The following is an 18788-nucleotide window of genomic DNA, read 5'->3' as shown; positions in this document are numbered from 1 at the left end:
ATATAAAAAACAAAGTATCTTTTCTAGTTACCAACAATAGAAGAAAAGCACGGAAAAGATTTCATTCATAACAGTAACCACATAAAGAAAACACAAATAAGTTTAAAAAATATGAGACCTATATGGAAAAAAAAAACCTCTACTGAAGAACATAAAAGATCCAAATAAATAAAATGATAGGCTTTGTCCTTGAATGCAAAGATTCAAAGATGGAACTACACCAACTCTTCCTGAATTATCACATAAATGTAGTAGAGTCTTAAATTTTGTTAACATAATTAACATAATTTTGTTAGAATTTGACAAAACGATTTTAATTTTATCTAGAATAACAAAAAATTTGAAAAGAATCAGGAAACTTCTAAAAAAGAAACTATCCTTCCAGAGAATCAAAGATACTAAGAAGCAAATGTAATTAAAGTAAATATGTTACTGGTGCTGAAACGAACACATTAACAGAAAGGTATAGGCTATCTAAAAACAAATATATACGCATTACTGTATCATAAAGATGGTGCTTTTGGTCAGTGGAGATCATGATATTTCCCAGGGGGAAATGGAGGAAGAGTCATTTTTATTTAAGATATTAAAGAAAAAAAAAACTGGAAAAACACACTGTTTAAAAATCTTGGAGTGAGGTAGGCTTTCCCAAGCCTGAGATGGAGTTCAGATTTAATCTTTTAATTTAATCTTTTAAGGGATTAAAAATTCTAGCAACACAAACATTCTAAACTTTGACTAGATAAAATATGTCATAAAAAGCCAAGCTACAAATAATAAAATTTGCAACGGATGACAAAGAAAGGGTAATATCTGTAACCTATAAAAAGCTAGATGTCAATAAGAAAAAGACAAGGAAAGGATTTGAATAGGTAAAAAAGCATAGTAAACATTAGTAATCAATGAAAAAAATAAAAATATAAGTAAACAAAAAGTTCAAATTAAAACTATAAAAAGATGCCACTTTTTCTTATATTTGCCAAAACAACTGATAATTTCAATTACACAAGTAGTGAAATTGTGGGAAAATAAACTGGAACTACTTTTCTGGATGACAATTTGGAAATTCTCAAAAGCCTTAACAGTATATAACTATTGATAGAGCAATTTGATTTCTAGGACTTTATCCTAAAAAAACTAAGTGCACCAAGATGCATGTGCAAGATTGTCATCACAGTGATAGTAATAATAGTAATTTATTAATAATAATAGTATTTATCAGTAGGAAAGTAGTTACCTAAAATATGATATAGCCATTGAGTGGAATACTATGCAATCACTAAAAACTGCTTATTTAGAGACATGTGGGATACAGTAAACGGAAAAAAAGCAAATCATTTCAGAAAAAAAATACATGCACTTAAATAATTCTAAAAGAAGATCTATGAAATTATTAACTATACAGTGGAACTATGAATAGTTTTCACCTATTTAGTTTGACTTATTTATATTTTTGGAATAATTTACATATAATTTATAATAAACAAATAGTACTTTTATGAAAAATTAAAACAATTAAACTAGTCCAATTCAGAAAACAAAAATGTCTGCTGCATGTTCATCAAAAATGATAGGAGGGGGGCGCCTGGGTGGCTCAGTGGTTTAAGCCGCTGCCTTCGGCTCAGGTCATGATCTCAGGGTCCTGGGATCGAGTCCCACATCAGGCTCTCTGCTCGAGCCTGCTTCCCTCTCACTCTCTCTGCCTGCCTCTCTGCCTACTTGTGATCTCTCTCTGTCAAATAAATACATAAAAAAAAAAAAAAAAAAAAAAAAAAAAAAATGATAGGAGGTCCTCAAATTTCCTGAGAATATAAGCCACTCTTCCAGTAGCAACATAAGCAAGTGCTCCTAATAAAGATGGAGACAAAGAGGAGCTCATAAAGACCATTTTAGAGACCATTTAATCCATTTTTTCTACAGTGGCAATCACATATCTCCATTCCTTCCTCTTTTCTGTCTTCTCTTGGGAGGAATTAATTAGAATTTTAACCAGGAAAAACTGGACTATATTTAAACTCATGAAATTAGACTGAATCAAAGAAGCTGAGGTAGGCAACCTTTCAACTTATCTTGAGCTATTAATTCAGGCAATAACAATTCACAAAACCACATAAGTACCAAAGGCTATATGAGATATTCTTCTCAGCAACATCAAGATCACAGGCACAGCTGCAAGTAGCCAGTTTGCTTTTGACCTCTTTCATTCACCTTTTTTGAACCCGTCTAGTGTTACAAAATCCATAGCCAACCTAAATCTAACCTTCTCAAAATAACCCCCATACTCCAAAATTACTCTTTCCCTTCTCCTCAAATAAAACTCCCATTTCCAAAGAACTGCTGATACAGCTAGATACTAATATGATTAGGGAAAGAGCAGTAATGCACAAATACTGATAGGCCAAGAACATTTTTAACGATACTTCTTGATCTGAAAGACTCACTGGGGAGATCCTTTGAAATAAGGTGACTTCTGTGTTATTTGACAATGCAGAAGGCAGTACCTTATCTTTCCTATCACTACATCTTCCTAACCTGTCAGGATATAAAACAATGGAATGCTGCACGGAGTGCTTTTTCATGTACTCTTTTAATGGAAGAACTATAAAATGTCACAGATTCTTTAAAACACACATTTTCCTCCTCATAATAAGAAAACTTGGCACATGAGTGTGAAAAGATCCTACCTCAGTCAAGTACACTACAAGAAACGGTGGGGGGATGGGGGGAAGGGGAGACACATATTCACATCAACTTGTCAGCCAGCAGCTTTAGCTTTAGGAAGACAGTTCATTCTTTAAGAACTGGAGCAAACAAGAATGGGACAAAGAACAATGTATATACTGTATCTGTCGGCAAGCTGTAAGTCTAGACAGTTCTCACATAAAAACAGCAGGAACTCCACCCACCCCCCAAAATACTGTAATGAAAGATTAAAAAAAAAATTACCCAAAAGCTTACAAAAAAAGAGTACTATAAATCTCTGTAAGATATTACTGTTACACGGTGCAAAAAGATAAATTTTGTTAATCAATTATGTGATGCCCTCAAGACAATGCAAAGGTATGGCCCCCCAAAAACAAGAGTAAAAGAGCAAATAAGGACATAAGAGAGTAAGATTAAAAAAAAAAAAAAAAGCTGAGATAATAAGGAAGGCAGGAAATGAAAGAAATATAAAAAAGAAAAGAGCCCAACAGAACTTCTAAATTTAGAGTATTAAATAACAGAACCAACACTGCAAAAGATGGAATCAGTAATGTAAAGTATAAAGAGTTCTCTAAGGCTGCTGAGAAGATCACAGGTTCAGAGAACAGAGAACAAAGATCTAATCTTGTAAGGAATAGGGGAACACAAAAAAGAAATCACAAGTAATAGTTGAGGTTAAAATGGGAGTTGAGGTTAAAATGGAAAGTTACAATTAGGTTAAAAGAGTTGAGGTTAAAAAGTAATAGTTGAGGTTAAAATGGGGGACACCAGTGGTCTAGAAAAAACTAACAGGTATATCTGTGAATAGATTTGGAATTATAAGAATAAAAAATCTGGGGGCGCCTGGGTGGCTCAGTGGTTTAAGCCGCTGCCTTCGGCTCAGGTCATGATCTCAGGGTCCTGGGATCGAGCCCCGCATCGGGCTCTCTGCTTGGCAGGGAGCCTGCTTCCCTCTCACTCTCTCTGCCTGCCTCTCTGCCTACTTGTGATCCCTCTCTGTCAAATAAATAAATAAAATCTTTAAAAAAAAAAAAAAAAAAAAATCTGCACAATCAACCAGCGAAGAAAAAATGAAAACAGTTTACCTAAAAAGGATTTTAATAAAGCAGTCTGAGGAGCACTGGGTGGCTCAGTCGGCTAAGCATCTGCCTTTGGCTCAGGTTATGATCCCAGGATCCTGGGATCAAGTACCAAATCTGGCTCCCTGCTCAGCGGGGAGTTGGCTTCTCCCTCTCCATCTGCCTCTCCCACCCTCCCGCCCAACCCCTGCTCATGCCAGCACGTGTACATGCACACTATTATCTCAAATAAATAAAACCTTAAAAAAAAAAAAAAAAGGCTGATTTCAGTATTTCTCTTCTGCATTAATAAATTTCAAAAATCAGTAATGCCACTTCTTGTGACAATCCCTGGGGTTGTATGTAAGTACCAAATCACTAAACCGTCCTCCTGAAACTAGTATTACACTGTATGTTAACTAACTGGAATTTAAATAAAAACTTTTAGAAAATCAGGGGAGCGCCTGGGTGGCTCAGTGGGTTAAGCCGCTGCCTTCGGCTCAGGTCATGATCTCAGGGTCCTGGGATCAGGTCCCGCATCGGGCTCTCTGCTCAGCAGGGAGCCTGCTTCCCTCTCTCTCTCTCTGCCTGCCTCTATATCTACTTGTGATCTCTGTCTGTCAAATAAATAAATAAAATCTAACTTTTAGAAAATCAGTAGTGTTAGATCTACGTAATTTTCTATAAACAGGCATGAGCCAAGAATTCTGTATACAGACAAATTTTCATTCAAGTGTGAAAACAATAGACAGAAATTTAAGATCTTAATGGCTTAGAAAATCCATCATGCACAATAGTCCCTGAAAAATTACTTGAACAATTATACAGACTGACCAAAAGATGAAAAAGAAATAAAAACCCAAGAATGAGGAAGTTGAAGCATTAAAAAATTTTAAACTTAAAGAATTAAAGTTAAGAATTCTGGTTAATATGGCAGTCTAAGCAAATGTGGGAAGGACCCACTTTCTGCTCAAATATAGAGGAATGCTATATAAAATAGAACTACATTTAAAATAAGATATCATTTACATAGTCAAATTGAAAGCAAGAATGGGAAATTATCATGCCAAACACAAAGAGGTGACTCGGGTTAAAAATGTTGTGCTAGAATTTAAGTCCAAGGGGGTATCCTTGAGATTGGGTACAGGTGTTACGGGCTAGGGTTTTAAATGCTCACATAAGACCAAAAGTCAAGACCAGAGGGCGCTGGAACTGGGCTCACTGGACAGAGTCAGGAATTGAGCAGTGTCTATGCCAGCTGTGCAAGTGGAATAACAAAACTCCATTCATTGGTTTAGAGAAGCAGCATATAAATGAGCTGCCACCATTGAGCCATGTGTGGAAGGTGTCATCCCCAAGAAGCTCCAACCCCAAGCTTGAATGGTTCATGGATATGAGATTTATGTATCTCTCACTCATGTACTGCAGAAATTCTAAGCTCAGAAATTAACATAAAAACTGGTTCGGAACAAGTGAAATTTGTACACCCCTGGCAGCCGGGTTAAAGTTCCATAGGGATGTCTTTTTTATCAAGGGAATATGTGGTACACTAGGAAACATAAGCCCTACTAAAGATAAGTTCGCAACAGAAAAATCTGAAGCTCTTAAGAATATACAACCATTACATAAGAAAGCCACCAGCTTAAACAAGCAGAATTCACAGAACAGAACAGAAAACAGAATCCTATGAGAAAAGTTTTAATTTATTCACTAATATTTATTTAACACCCTCTACAATTCAAGCACTGTTCTAGATACTGGGAATAACAGTAGTGAACAAACTGGATAAATTTGTATTCCGTGTGGAGCTTACATTCCTTTGGGGGGAGACAAGTAATAAACAGATCGATATAAAGTATGTCAAGAGGCAGTAAGTGTTACAAAATAAAGGGTTGTGAACAAGGAGAGATGGGACTGGGTGATACCATTTTATATACTGGAGGTCAGGGAGGATCCTCTCCAGTAGCCATTAGCAAACTTTTTGGTCTCATGACTTTTCTGTGTTTAGGACTTTATAGTCTTAAAAAATTACTGAAGACATTTTTGTTAGATTGTTTTCATAAGCTAGACCTATCAATATTTTCTGTATCAAATATTAAAACAAATTTTAAGAAATATTTAATTCATTAAGAATAACAACAGTAAATTTATTGCATGTTTAAAAATATATACTTAAGAAAAAATAGTATTCCCCCCCAAAAAAATAGTAAGAAGAGCTGGATTTACATTTTTTTGTGCATCTTTTTAATGTCTGCCTTAATAGAAGACAACAGGATTCTCACATCTACTTCTTTATTCAATCTTTTGCAATACGTTTTTTGGTTGAAGTACATGCAGGAAATCTGGCCTCACACAAATGTATTTTAATACCCTTTTCAAATGATTGTGGGTATGCTTGATACTGTACCCGAACTAAACCAGTGATAGTTCCTTAAAGGTTAGTTGCAGTGTGGAATCATTTCAGAACTTTTCACCTTCCGTTACAATAAAACCTATTGGTCTATCCTGTGCTTTCAGAGGATATTTTATCCATGTATGGTTTTGTGACATTATGGGCTGGTCATTTGGGAAATACTGCTTCACTGAACTATTATTCCGATCCTCCAAATGTTTAATACATTTGATTATATGATACTAAAAAATAACATTCATTAATATCATTAACAAACTCATCAGAAAAATCTTTAAGTATTGGGAAAAATACTGTCAAGTTTATAGTGACAGATAAGAGTCTTCGAAAATTCAGACTTGTGTTTGAAAGGTTGAATATTATCATTGGCAAGATACTACTACTACTATCAGTTGTTTGCCTCCAAATGTCAGGGTCACTTCATTTTTGAGAAAATTTTGCCAAGTACTCGAGTTTAAATAACGATAGCCTGTGAGTTATTCAAGTAAAAAGGGTGTTCCAGGGGAGGAGGAAAGAAAAATAAGGTTAGTTCATTTTGTAACTCAAACACGTAAGTACTCTCCCTTGAGACAGTCATTGTACTTCGGAATATAGATACTTAATGTGAACTTCCATTTCATCACACACGGTATTAAAAACTCATAGACCCAATGGTCAACTTCAAAACAATCAAGGCATGGGGACGCCTGGCTGGTTCAGTGGGTTAAGCCTCTGCCTTCCGCTCAGGTCATGATCTCGGGGTCCTGGGATTGAGCCCCACATCGGGCTCTCTGCTCAGCAGGGAGCCTGCTTCCTCCTCTCTCTCCGCCTGCCTCTCTGCCTACTTGTGATTTCTCTCTGTCCAATAAATAAATAAAATCTTAAAAAACACAACAAAACAATCAAGGCATGTAGTGAAACTGGTGGGTTCTGTTTTTTACTGTGAGCTTACAGCAGTGAAGAATACAATGACTACTAGAGCAGCTCAGTGCTACTGCCTTGAGTTGAGCTAAGGTACCAACGGGTTTACTCATCATCGCCCTTACTTACCATCAATGTGCACGCAAGCACAGTGAAAATGGCAAATAATGCCTTCACATCATTAAGAAAATAGTTTGACCTCACAGACCTCCTGAGGGAGTCTTGGGGATGCCCAGGTTGCAGGTCACACTTTAAAAACCATAGCTCTCAAGTGGCAACCGTAACCTCAGGTAAAGAGCCTGACGTAAAGTCTCACATTCCAGTGGAATGGTTGGCCACCCTGCTGAAAGGGACCCAAAAGAAGTGAGTAAAGTGAGTCTACACAAGACACCCCTAGCTGCGGGAAGAAGCATTTCAGGCAGAGGAGACAGCAGGGCAAAACCCCTGAAGTCAAAGAATGGTTTACAGATCCCAGAACAAAAGAACCCATTGCAAAGGCAAACACCCTTAGGAAAACAGACTTCCGCCAGGAAGGAAAATGCCCAGTGCTGTTCTCCAAGGACATCTTGTGCCCTCATCTATTTTTATGCTTCAATTACTTGTGACAAATATGAAGAGGTTTTCTTTACAGAACTGCACAGAAAGCATCAAAAGTTATTACAAACTTTTTTTTTTTTTTTTTAGAAAGGAGAACATCAAGAATTTTGAGTTTACAGTTAAGTTTATACATGGAAGCTGTTTGATGCCAACTCTCAAATTCAGGTAGAGAATCATTATGTAATTTATTTCCAGTTATTCATGGTGTGATGCTGAAGTTGCTTAATGAATGTTTGTTGAATGAATAATTACCCAATGTGTGATTGGAGATATTTGGAAATAAGGAACACAGTTAATTGATTTTCTGAGAAATCACAAAACGCAAAAAGGCCAACTTTTGAAAGGACAATCTTTTGTGCTGTGTAGTCTTAGGAGGTTAGCAAACTAAAGGTACTCTCATGCCTTCTGCACACTGAGCCACAAACTTACTGTTCTTTAATTAGAGAACCCTTCTCTCAGTTCCTGGAAAGGAAGTTGTTTTTTGTTTTTTGTGGTTTTTTTTCCTTGTTGAGAACACTTCTAAAATTTCAGGCTAAACAATTTACTTAGAGTAGCTCTTTGAAGGGAAAAGGAAAGGAAGGAGAAAAGAAGAGAGAAACAAGGAGAAAGAAAAGACAAGAGAAGACAAGAAAGAAATAGGCACACTGGTGTAGATTTTATACAATTAGAAACAGTGCAGTAGATATTCCACTTTGTGGACCCAAGCCAGGAAGTGGGCAACTTCTGTGATTTATTTAATAAGAACTTCCAAATAGAAAGGCTATCTGGCATACTGTTACAGAGTTTGCTCTAAACTGCTATTACCATGAAACATTCTTTGGATTTTCTTAAGATCATGAAAACAAAGTTGAGAAAAAGGAGTTCAATAAATGCTACATGTAATATTTTTCACTTCAATTAGAAATGTAATCATTTCAGTTCTATCAGTATGAAGAGCGATTACTACTCAGAGACCAGTGCCCCCCACTAAAAGAATTGGAACCATGGACACGACCCTTAATCAAACAGCTCATCCTAAGACTAGATGTGCCAAATGGCCAATAAAGCACCTAAAAAGATGTCAAGCATTAATGTCATTAAGGAACTGGAAATATAAACCAAAACCAAAGTATAAACCAGATACTGTCTCACACCTGCTAAGATGGCTATAAAACAAAAACAAAACAAATAAAAACCCAGAAAATCCCAAGTGTTCGTGAGGCTATAAAGAAACTGGAGCCCCAGGGCGCCTGGGTGGCTCAGTGGGTTAAGCCGCTGCCTTCGGCTCAGGTCATGATCTCAGGGTCCTGGGATCGAGTCCCACATCGGGCTCTCTGCTTGGCGGGGAGCCTGCTTCCCTCTCTCTCTCAGTCTGCCTGCCTCTCTGCCTACTTGTGATCTCTCTGTCTCGCTGTCAAATAAATAAATAAAATCTTTAAAAAAAAAAAAAAAGAAAGAAACTGGAGCCCTGGGTACTGCTGGTGGCAAGTAAGACGGTGTGGCTGCTATGCAGTCTGGCATTTCCGCAAAAAAGTTAAACCTATCCTAACCATGACTCAGAAATTCCACTCCTGGATGGAATATCCAGGAGAACTGAAAATGCATGTTCATACAAAAACTTGCAGACAAATATTCATAGTGCCATTATTCATAATAGCTAAAAAGTGCAAACAACCCAATGTCTATTAACTGAAGAATGGATAAACAAACTGGTATATCCATACAATGGAATATTACTCGGCCATAGAAAGCAATGAAGTAGCGATACACGCTACGGTAGGGATGAACCTTGAAGACACGCTCAGTGAAAGAAGCCAGTCAGAAGAGGCCAGCTATCCTAGAATCCCACTTACAGGCAATGTCTGGAGACAGAAGTAGACTAGTGGTGACTTAGGGCTAGTGGGGTTTGACGGGGATGGAAGGGAACTGCTAAGGGCATAGAGCTCCTTTTGGGCTGATGAAAATGTTCTGTAATTAGTGATGACTGCATAACTTTTTGAATAGACTAAAAAATACTGCTTTGTAACTTATAAAATGTATCTTTATTTTTTAAAGTCACGCAACAGCTATGTCCCCACTCCCAGCTTAAGAAATTAAACATTATGTGTACAGCTAAAGTGACCTGTATACCCTTCCCTGATTACATTTATCTTCCAACCCCCATCAGAGATAATCACTACTTGATGTTGCTACTTATCATCCCATGCATGTCATTAAACTTCACTATAAATTTATAATCCCTCATAGATGTTTTGTGTTTTTAAATGGTATCATACTTATGTACCTTCCATAGGTTGCTTTTTTAATCATAATATTATGTTTTCGAGATTTGTGGATTTTTTGGGGGGGGAGGGTCATTATTAAGTGGCTTTTTCACAATGACATTTAGCACTTAGAATTCTAAGGTCATACTCCCAGGAATAATAACTAAATCTGTTAAATGTCTTTGTCTACTTTTTAAAAATCAGTTCAATCAGGTGATTCCTTCAAACATCTCAAACTCTCACTGAGCTCTTGTTCAAAATAAAGGAATTTTAAGTGCATGTAATAACAACTGCTTTTTTAGGACCTTTTTTTTAGGACTCCAACATAAAACAACTCTTGCTTGACTGAGGGGTAACTTACAAGGGAAAATCTTGCATTGTATCCTTGCATACATGACAAATCATACTAAGATTAAACAATAAACATAATTAACCTTACATATTCCAACCAACGACAGGGCTTCTCTACATGGTCATTCTGGCTTTGAACACTAAAATATTTGTTGTAGACACTGTGGTTGCCTCTCAAACATGCATTCCTCCTTTCCTTGGTTAACTATTGGTTTTTGGAAACCTGTACCATCTCTAAACAGCCCACTGAATTTGGGAGAATTTACTACCTTTGATCACAGCTATTGTTATAATTTGTGTATATAAGGCGAAAGAAGGTATCCGATGAGGATAATTCCTTTGCAATTTAGAGAAAGCTTCAAACAAACTTCCTTCTCTCTCTCCCTGATTTAGAAGGAAAAAGTATGTGGCTCTGGGAGTTGTTAGTTACTTTTAGGGGAACATAAGGACAACAAGCATTCTGCCATTCTTCTTTATTAATAAAACTCCAATTTTAAGTTTTAATTTTTTGACAGAGATCACAAGTAGGCAGAGAGGCAGGCAGAGAGAGAGGAAGGGGAAGCAGGCTCCCGCTGAGCAGAGAGCCCAACGCAGGGCTCGATCCCAGGACCCTGGGATCATGACCTGAGCCCAAGGCAGAGGCTTTAACCCACTGAGCCACTCAGGTGCCCCAAAACTCCAATTTTATTCAGTGCAGTAACGCATCCAGTTAAAAGTATTTACATTCCCAGGCTCCATTTTCCAAGGTTGGCCATGTGACAAAATTCTAATCCTTAGGAGGCAGGACTAAGTCCTTAGAGAGGACTTTCCTTCCACCAAAACAATGATAAAGCCACATGAGAAGTCTTTTGATTTTCATGCTCTCCTCTTCTTCCACCTGGAATTCAAATACGATGCCTGCAGATGGAGCAGTGCTGCGACCATAGGATGAAAGCCACATGCTCAGCACAGTGGAAGGGAGAGAATATACCGTGGTCTTTCACGATTTTAATAAATGGCCATGGATCTCCGACCTCCAGACTTTCTGTTACACAGAAAAAAATAACCCCTTATTTGGTAAAGCCACCATGGTTACATTTTTTGTAAATGGCCATGGATCTCCGACCTCCAGACTTCCTGTTACACAGAAAAAAATAACCCCTTATTTGGTAAAGCCACCATGGTTACATTTTTTGTTACAAGCAACCTGATGCAATTCCCAAGGATATAACTGCAGAATCAAAGGTTGGGTTTTCAAATATTTAAGCCAATCGTTTCTCAATATGTTTAAGCCAATCGTTTCTCAATATGTTTAAGCCATTTTGAACTGAATTTCTATTATTTGCAACAAAAACTGATAGGGCCTTCTAAGGAAGGGATGGTGCTTCTGACTGGCCTCTTAACCCTCAGGGGCTAACTGCTGCCTGACTAAAGTACATCTTTACTAATGAGGATCCCCTGTGATGACAGGGAAACTTCTGCTAACTCGTGGTGCTACCTTGCCTGCATAAGGCCACCCAACAGTAAAAGCAGACGAACAAAGAAATAAAACATTCTTATTAATGATTTCATTAAACACATAGGACACATACTCATCCCAATTGTTGAGCTAGTAAAGCTAGGTGGCTTTTAGAGAACCATGCCTTTAGTTTCCTGTCACTGTCTCCAACCTTTCCTATAACCTCACCCTTTCCTTATCCTGTTCTGTACGCTATACTACAGCAGTTGAGAGTGAGGGTTCTCGGGGGCGTCTTATTGGCTGAGTCGGTTAAGCGTCTGCCATCAGCTCAGGTCATGATCCCAGGGTTCTGGGATCCAGCCTGGCAACAGGCTCCCTGCCCAGCAGGGAGTCTGCTTCTCCCTCTGCCCCTCCCCCTGCTCCTGTTCTCTCTCAGATAAATAAATAAAATCTTAAAAAAAAAAAGGAGACTCATCTAGTTAACTCCATATACGTTCAAATCTATTATTATTATTATTATGATGATGTGATCTCGTGCAAGGTACTAAATTTCTCTGGATCTCAATTTTCTCAAATGAATAATGGAATAATTCTATCTCACAGGGTTCTTGAGAGAGTTAATTGAGCTAAGGTTTGTAAATGCTTAGCATAAGGTCTGATTTATAGTAATGATGTGCTCAATACCTACTACTTTAAGGGTTATTTTTATTTTTTGTTTCAGGTTATTTATTTATTTGAGAGCCTGAGCAAGGAGCAGGGGAAGGGGCAGAAGAAGTGGGAGAAGCAGACTCCCCGCAGAGCAGGGAGCTCAATGCCGAGCTGGATCCCATGATCCTGGGATCTTGACCTGTGCCAAAGGCAGCATCTTAACTGACTCAGCCACCCGAGTGCCCCTTATTTTGTTTTTACAACAGAAATATCACTCCTCTTGTCTAAGGCTAATTCTTACCTTACATTCTAGATCCCACCCATCCTCCTTCCATCTCCTCAGGGGCTTTTAACTACTGATTGTATGTTCTCTCTAGGCTATTTTCAACCTCTTTCTATAGGTCCCTTCCCACTAATATGCATAACAATGTCCATGATAATGATAATGAAGATGATGGGATTTGAAGCATAGATAGAATTGTCCTTTGTTGAGGAAGCACACCTCCTTGATAAAAGGAAGAAAGGGGAGAAGACGGGTTTTCACTTAGGCAGGGTTGGAGATCAGCAGGTGGGAAAATAAAATATTGCCTGGTGGATGGTTTCTATTTTCTCTAGAACAAAAGGCAAAGTTATCTCCCAGGAGTTAAGTAGTTCAGAAGACAGGATCAAATATAGAAGAGTGAAGGCTGAAATAGTCATTAGAGAGAGTGAGAAAGGAATGCAGTAGTATTTCCAGACCCTGTGGAAGTCTCAGTGGAAGCCGAGGCTCCCATTCATGAATACTAGATCCAGTCTCTGCTGGAACTGCCTGAGTGCCGACACAGCAGCAGGTAATTGGATCACTTGGAGTTGGACTCTTGCCAGGGGAATGAAAAAAAGGACAGAGGTCAGGAGGAAGAGCGGAATGACCAGTTCTAAAGGCAAAGGAAAGTACCCAGCGAGGTCGCCCTCCCCTCCAGACACAAAACTGGAGGAGGCTGAGGTAGAAGGAAATGTAAATATAGTTAAATCTCTTCTGAACCTAAATCTCACTAGCAAAGATGCTTGATAGCAGGATTGTGACATCCCACCAGGAATCTCCCAACTATCTTAAGGTTAATAGCTTGCCAAAAGACAACACTGATCAAGCCAGGAAGACCTCCGGGATACTCTCGGCACCTTGTAGGCCCTCTTTAGCATATGAAAACTCCTTTGAAACCTCCCTTCCCCTCACCTTCCCCCAACCGCAGAGTACATAATCTGCCATCTCTCACAAGCTGGGGCAGCAGCTCTTTCTGCCTACGGGTCCTGTCCCCATGCTTTAATAAAACACCATTTTGCACCACAGATGTCTCAAGAATTCTTTCTTGGTCATCAGCTCCAGACCTCAGGCCACCTCGCCTAGGTTCTAGAACTTCATCAAATGTAAGAGACAATAAACCAAAATTCTATACACCATTTTTCAGAAATCAGCTGTACATGTTTAGGACAGAAGGGATTTTCCTTAAAAGACTTTAATGTGAAAAGGTCAGAGAAAGTGCAAGCAACTAAGTGAAGTGTCCTGGTCACAATTAATGAATCTATATACAGGAATGTGTTAAATTGTGATAAGCAGAATTTCCATATTATTCTCTAAAATTGGGATTATATAAATCACATGTACTGCTATTTAAGCAACGTTACAGGGAAAAAATAATGTCCTTTTATTTATGTTTTTAAGTAACTTTTAATTAAATTTAAGAAGGATATATATTTTTCTTGATGCAACTTTTACAAAAAGAAAAATCTCCATAACAAAACTATTTCAGTATTATACATGATAACAACTTGGATTTTGTTCTTTCCCTAATTAGGTAATAGAGTACTAACAGATATAACTTTGCCTGCTGGTCTGGGAGGGTTCCTAACTAGGAGGGTCCCTAACTGGCAGGGGTTTTATCAACTTAAAAAAAAAAAAAGGGGCACAGTTTGAAGTAAAAGAAGTCACCTTAAGTTACTTGTTTATTTCAATATAATGAATTTTTTTAAAAAATTCATGCCATATTACTTTATTATTGTTAAAAATTTTTTAAAGATTTTATTTATTTGACAGAGAGATCACAAGCAGGCAGAGAGGCAGGCAGAGAGAGAGGGGGAAGGAGGAGAGCCAGATGTGGGGCTCGATCCCAGGACCCTGAGATCATGACCTGAGCTGAAGGCAGAGGCTTAACTCACTGAGCCACCTGGGTAGCCACCTGGGTAGCCACCCCTATTACTGTTATAATGTTTATATAAGTTAAACGTGAGAGAAGAAAAATTAAACAAAATTGCTTTCCTCCATTTACTCTCTTTTGAGACAGTACTGCATTACATTAGGTTTTATATAACATGTTTATACACATTAAATAGTTAAATTTTAACTATATACTATTTTTAAAACAGGAAAAAAAAAACTTTTAGATGCTTAGAAGAAACTACAGATGTTCTGGGAGTCCTTAATTTTGATTTGCTCTGTCATCAATACTACAAATCCTTTCTTATCAGAGGCTTTAGGTATATTGGTAAGCATTAATGCAAATCCAGGGCATATTCTTGTCTTTCTGTTTTCATATTACCAAACCTAACCAGCCATACTGCAGCTCTCCAATTCACAAAGTATGCATACTACATAATCTGAGACTTTTGCAACCATATATTTTAAAGAACTCATCGAGCCCTGAAAGGCAAATGCTATCATTCAAGTTCTAATTACATGCTACCTGGGTTTTACGGAACAGAAAAAAAATGAGTATTGCACTTCCTAAATACATTTTTTGACCACAAGCAACTTCCAAAATAAATGTCCCAAATATTTTCTGAATGTATCACCGTACAAACAGCACAAAGCACTGGCCTATTCAAATTGTGTTCGAGTTTCTCCGGATGCTGCTTCCACTTGATAAATTGGTCAATAAATGCCAAGTCAAATATTCAAGTAAATATATTTTCATTGTTATTGGCAGACATATAATTAACTCTGAGAATAAAAGATACAAGAAATCAATTTATGATTACTTCTTCAGTTCCTCCCATTAGTCATCTACATTATAATTGTGGTTCCACTTTTAAAATCTTTATCCATACATACTCACACACACACCATTTTGACTATATTATAAATCAAATTATTTCAATGACAAATTAGTATTGTAAAACGGTGAACCTTATATGTTAATTTTATTAGTAAGATACAATCATACTATTACCCACGTATATGAGCTGATTAAAAAACAATCCACATTTAAGAGCTTATATTAATTAGAGATTTCAGCAGATGTTTCTAAACAATGTTAAGGACTTGCTCTGTCTTTTCTCAAGTATAAATATTTGAGTCAACATTTTTTATGTATGTGTATTTTAGCAACAAATTACATTTCCATTTTCAACAAAACAGCCTGCTAAAAAAGAAAAATAGTACAAAGAGTAAACCTATTTTTTTTTTCAAAGAAGACATATAAAGAGCAAATTTTTTTTTAACATTTGTTATCTGTCAGGTCAGTATCTTCACCAATCCGGGAAAAGTACATGTTGTAGAAAAACTTATTACATAAGTGACCTTTTAAAAACTGCCCTCAACTAACTGCAAAAGCTTCAGATACATTATTACATGTGGATTTTATGAAGAAAAAAAGTCTAAGAAGAGCTCAAGAAACCCGTTTTAATACAATATTCTGTCATTACTCAGTTGTTACTTTCATTATGATAGCTTAATTGTTTTTAATTATATATCATGGGCAAGTCATTTAACCTCTGTGTTTCCTTACCCATAAAGGGAGATTAATAACGGTGCCTCATCACAGGATTCCTGGCAGGGTTAAAGGAGTTAACGTGGGTGAAGCATTTAGAATAGTGCCCGGCATACAGTAAGTGCTCAGTAAGTGTCAGCTAAGCATTACCTAATTGTATGTTTTGCCTATTACTTCTTTTAGCTTCCAGTTACCAATGCTTAAGTATCTTCATTCTTTTTAAAGAAAAAGAAAGCTACATCATGACATTCTTAAAGCTCTGCCCTTCCCATCGGCTTAACAGTGTTCGCAGCTACTTTATCTGCTACTCACAAGCAAAACACGACCTAGGGTCTCACTTGAGTAACAGTCCAAACTTCTATTTTAAAGGACAGCACTCTCCCTATTATCTTACTATTAGTACTCATTAATTCATTCAAACACCAAAGTAAACTAGGTGCTAGGCCCTGGACATAAGCTATGGAAACATAAGATGGTTAAGAAAAAAATTCCAGATATGTTGCTTCCAAATCAGTGAGGGGTACAAACACAAATTCAAGTAAGTACTCTTGCTTAATTTTAACATCGTACTCTGAACTATAATTTTAAAAATTTCCAAGCTGTCCAAGGGCAGGCTTCACAGGTGACATTTGAGTAGACCTGGCAGGAGAGCAGAAACTCCCCAGGTAGAGAAGGGATCTGTGAATACTTTGTTCAAAGAAAACTAGAAATTCCTCATACTGGTAAGTTAAAAGAGACATTTTTTAAGCAAACAGACTTCCCACCGCACACGGCTTGCTTAGTTTATCTCTAGGTGTTGAATAAATATTTTTGAATGACTGTCGTCCTGTCTTCCCCCATAGGCAAGGTTATCATTAGGGCATACTTGGATGATGTTCTTAGCTCCCCTCCTCCCAGGGCTCAGAGAAATCTTCCTAAAACCACTTTCATCACACTGCTCCCTGATCAAAAGCCTGGAATGCTTTCCTCCTATTCCCAGATAGCAGCTCTCTGCTTTGACTAGATTTCTCTCCCAATATGCCTTGGGCATGTCTCCCTTTCATTCATATCCTCTCTCTGCCCCCAATACTTTTCTCCTATTCCTTATTTCTCCCTTTCCAGAATTCTACCCACCCTTCAAAAATCTTCCTTCAAGAAGCCACTGGATTGCCTTGCTTCTATTTAAATAACATAACTTTTCAAATGAGGCAGAAAAGAGAGATGCTAGTGAAAAAATTACACTTTAGGAGGAAAGAAATGTCCCAAATGTGGTAAGAGAATTGAACAATACAAAAGGCAGACTGGCTGGAAAGTCACATTCCAACGGTTACATCGACAGGGCACACTTCTTCAATTATTTACTATTTAAAACATATATGCCGCTCCAACTACTTATTGAGCAATTATTTTTTCCAGGGACATCGGGCTCTTTTAAAAAGTCAACCATCCCACAGCATGGACCATCAAGTCTTCATTCCTTAAACTGGTTTCCTTGGGACAAGTGCCTTGTTGGATTGAGTGTCCCTGCACCTGGAGTCTGAAATACTGTCCAGCAAGATGGCACTACACTAACCAGCCAAGGGTAAGCTTCCTACTTGAAGGACAACTAGTTAAATAATAAAATCTCTTCAAAAAGGCAATTTCGAATAGATATTTTTTTCAAGCTCTCCATGTCAGGCTACCTGAGATTCCAACTTGGCTTTCTCCTCATTCAGCAGCTCGGCTGCTTTCTTCATTTCTTCACGACATCTGTTTATCTCCGACCTTACTGGAATACAAATGAAATCCTTAAACACCTCTTCTAGCTTTCTGGAGTCCCCAGGCCTGTGCACGTGGACAGCAGAGCCCCCTCCCTGGGGGCTGCCTTTCGCTCTAAGCCCCCACCTGGAGGAGACAAGGGACCCCCCAGCGGGCGACCGAAGCACCCACCTTCTCGGATCACGCGGCGACCCTCCTCGGCCTGATGCTCCGAGAAGATGATGTGCCGAAACAGGGACTCTAAACTCATCTCGGGCCGGGCTCCCGCGGATCCGTTGACGCCTTTCGGTACCTGCGGGCGAGGAGGGCGAGGGGCCTGCAAAGCGCAGTGAGGAAGGAGGACGGTTCAGGGCTCTCCCCGGACTGGCCTTGGCTCTGGATGGGCGACGCGGGGCCCCAGCTTGGCTGCCGGCCTGTTTCCCCGCTTCTCTGACAAAGGACAGCCGTTCACCCCCACCCCCTACCCCCCCGTACCCTGCACCCTTGCCCTGCCTGAGACAGAAGCCGGGCTTTCGTTCCCCAGCTGAACTCGGCTCCCCCCAGTCGAGGCCCCGGGCCCTCGCGGGTTTCCCTTCTGTGCTGGTGGCAAATAAAAATGGAGGCGCCCAGGCGTGGCGTCTGAGCCGGCCTGGGCAGCACCGCTCTGTGTGACTGGCCTTTTCCTCTCCACCCCCTCTCTTTTTAGGGCGAACGTCCTCACAGTGTTCTGTCTCTCGGTAATCCGTGTACTTGCTAACAACACCGTGGGCTGGAGCCCTTCCTGCAGGCCGCAGCAGGGTCCTCCGCTTGGCCTCGTGGAGTGGGGACTGAACTACGGCGTCTCGTTGGGCCCAGTCTGCGCCAGGGCCTTTGCTTTGGCCAGGTGGCCCCAAAAGTCTTAAGGCCGCACTGGGACTTGTGGTGATCTTTCTCTGAGGCACAAACACCCGGCATTATGAAGAACTAAGCACCCGTGATTCT

The 18788-nt window shown here is 38.8% G+C and overlaps 1 protein-coding gene across 1 annotated transcript in view; it reads right to left on the bottom strand.

Annotated features, from left to right (window-relative positions):
• The window catches only part of CCDC172 (coiled-coil domain containing 172), a 51375-nt gene extending 33297 nt beyond the window's left edge, over positions 1-18078 (bottom strand). Inside the window, exons 1-2 of the mRNA XM_046026461.1 lie at positions 18000-18078; positions 17753-17838 (exon numbers count right to left, since the gene is read on the bottom strand). Of these exons, the coding sequence (XP_045882417.1) occupies positions 17753-17838; positions 18000-18078 (165 nt within the window). The remainder of the gene's footprint in view (positions 1-17752; positions 17839-17999) is intronic.
• Positions 18079-18788: the final 710 nt, after the last annotated feature.

The sequence above is a fragment of the Meles meles genome, chromosome 13 (genome assembly GCF_922984935.1).
Source record: "Meles meles chromosome 13, mMelMel3.1 paternal haplotype, whole genome shotgun sequence".
NCBI classification, from domain to species: Eukaryota; Metazoa; Chordata; class Mammalia; order Carnivora; family Mustelidae; genus Meles; species Meles meles.
Note: the sequence above shows the minus strand (reverse complement) of the source record. Positions and strands in the feature narration are given on the sequence as shown.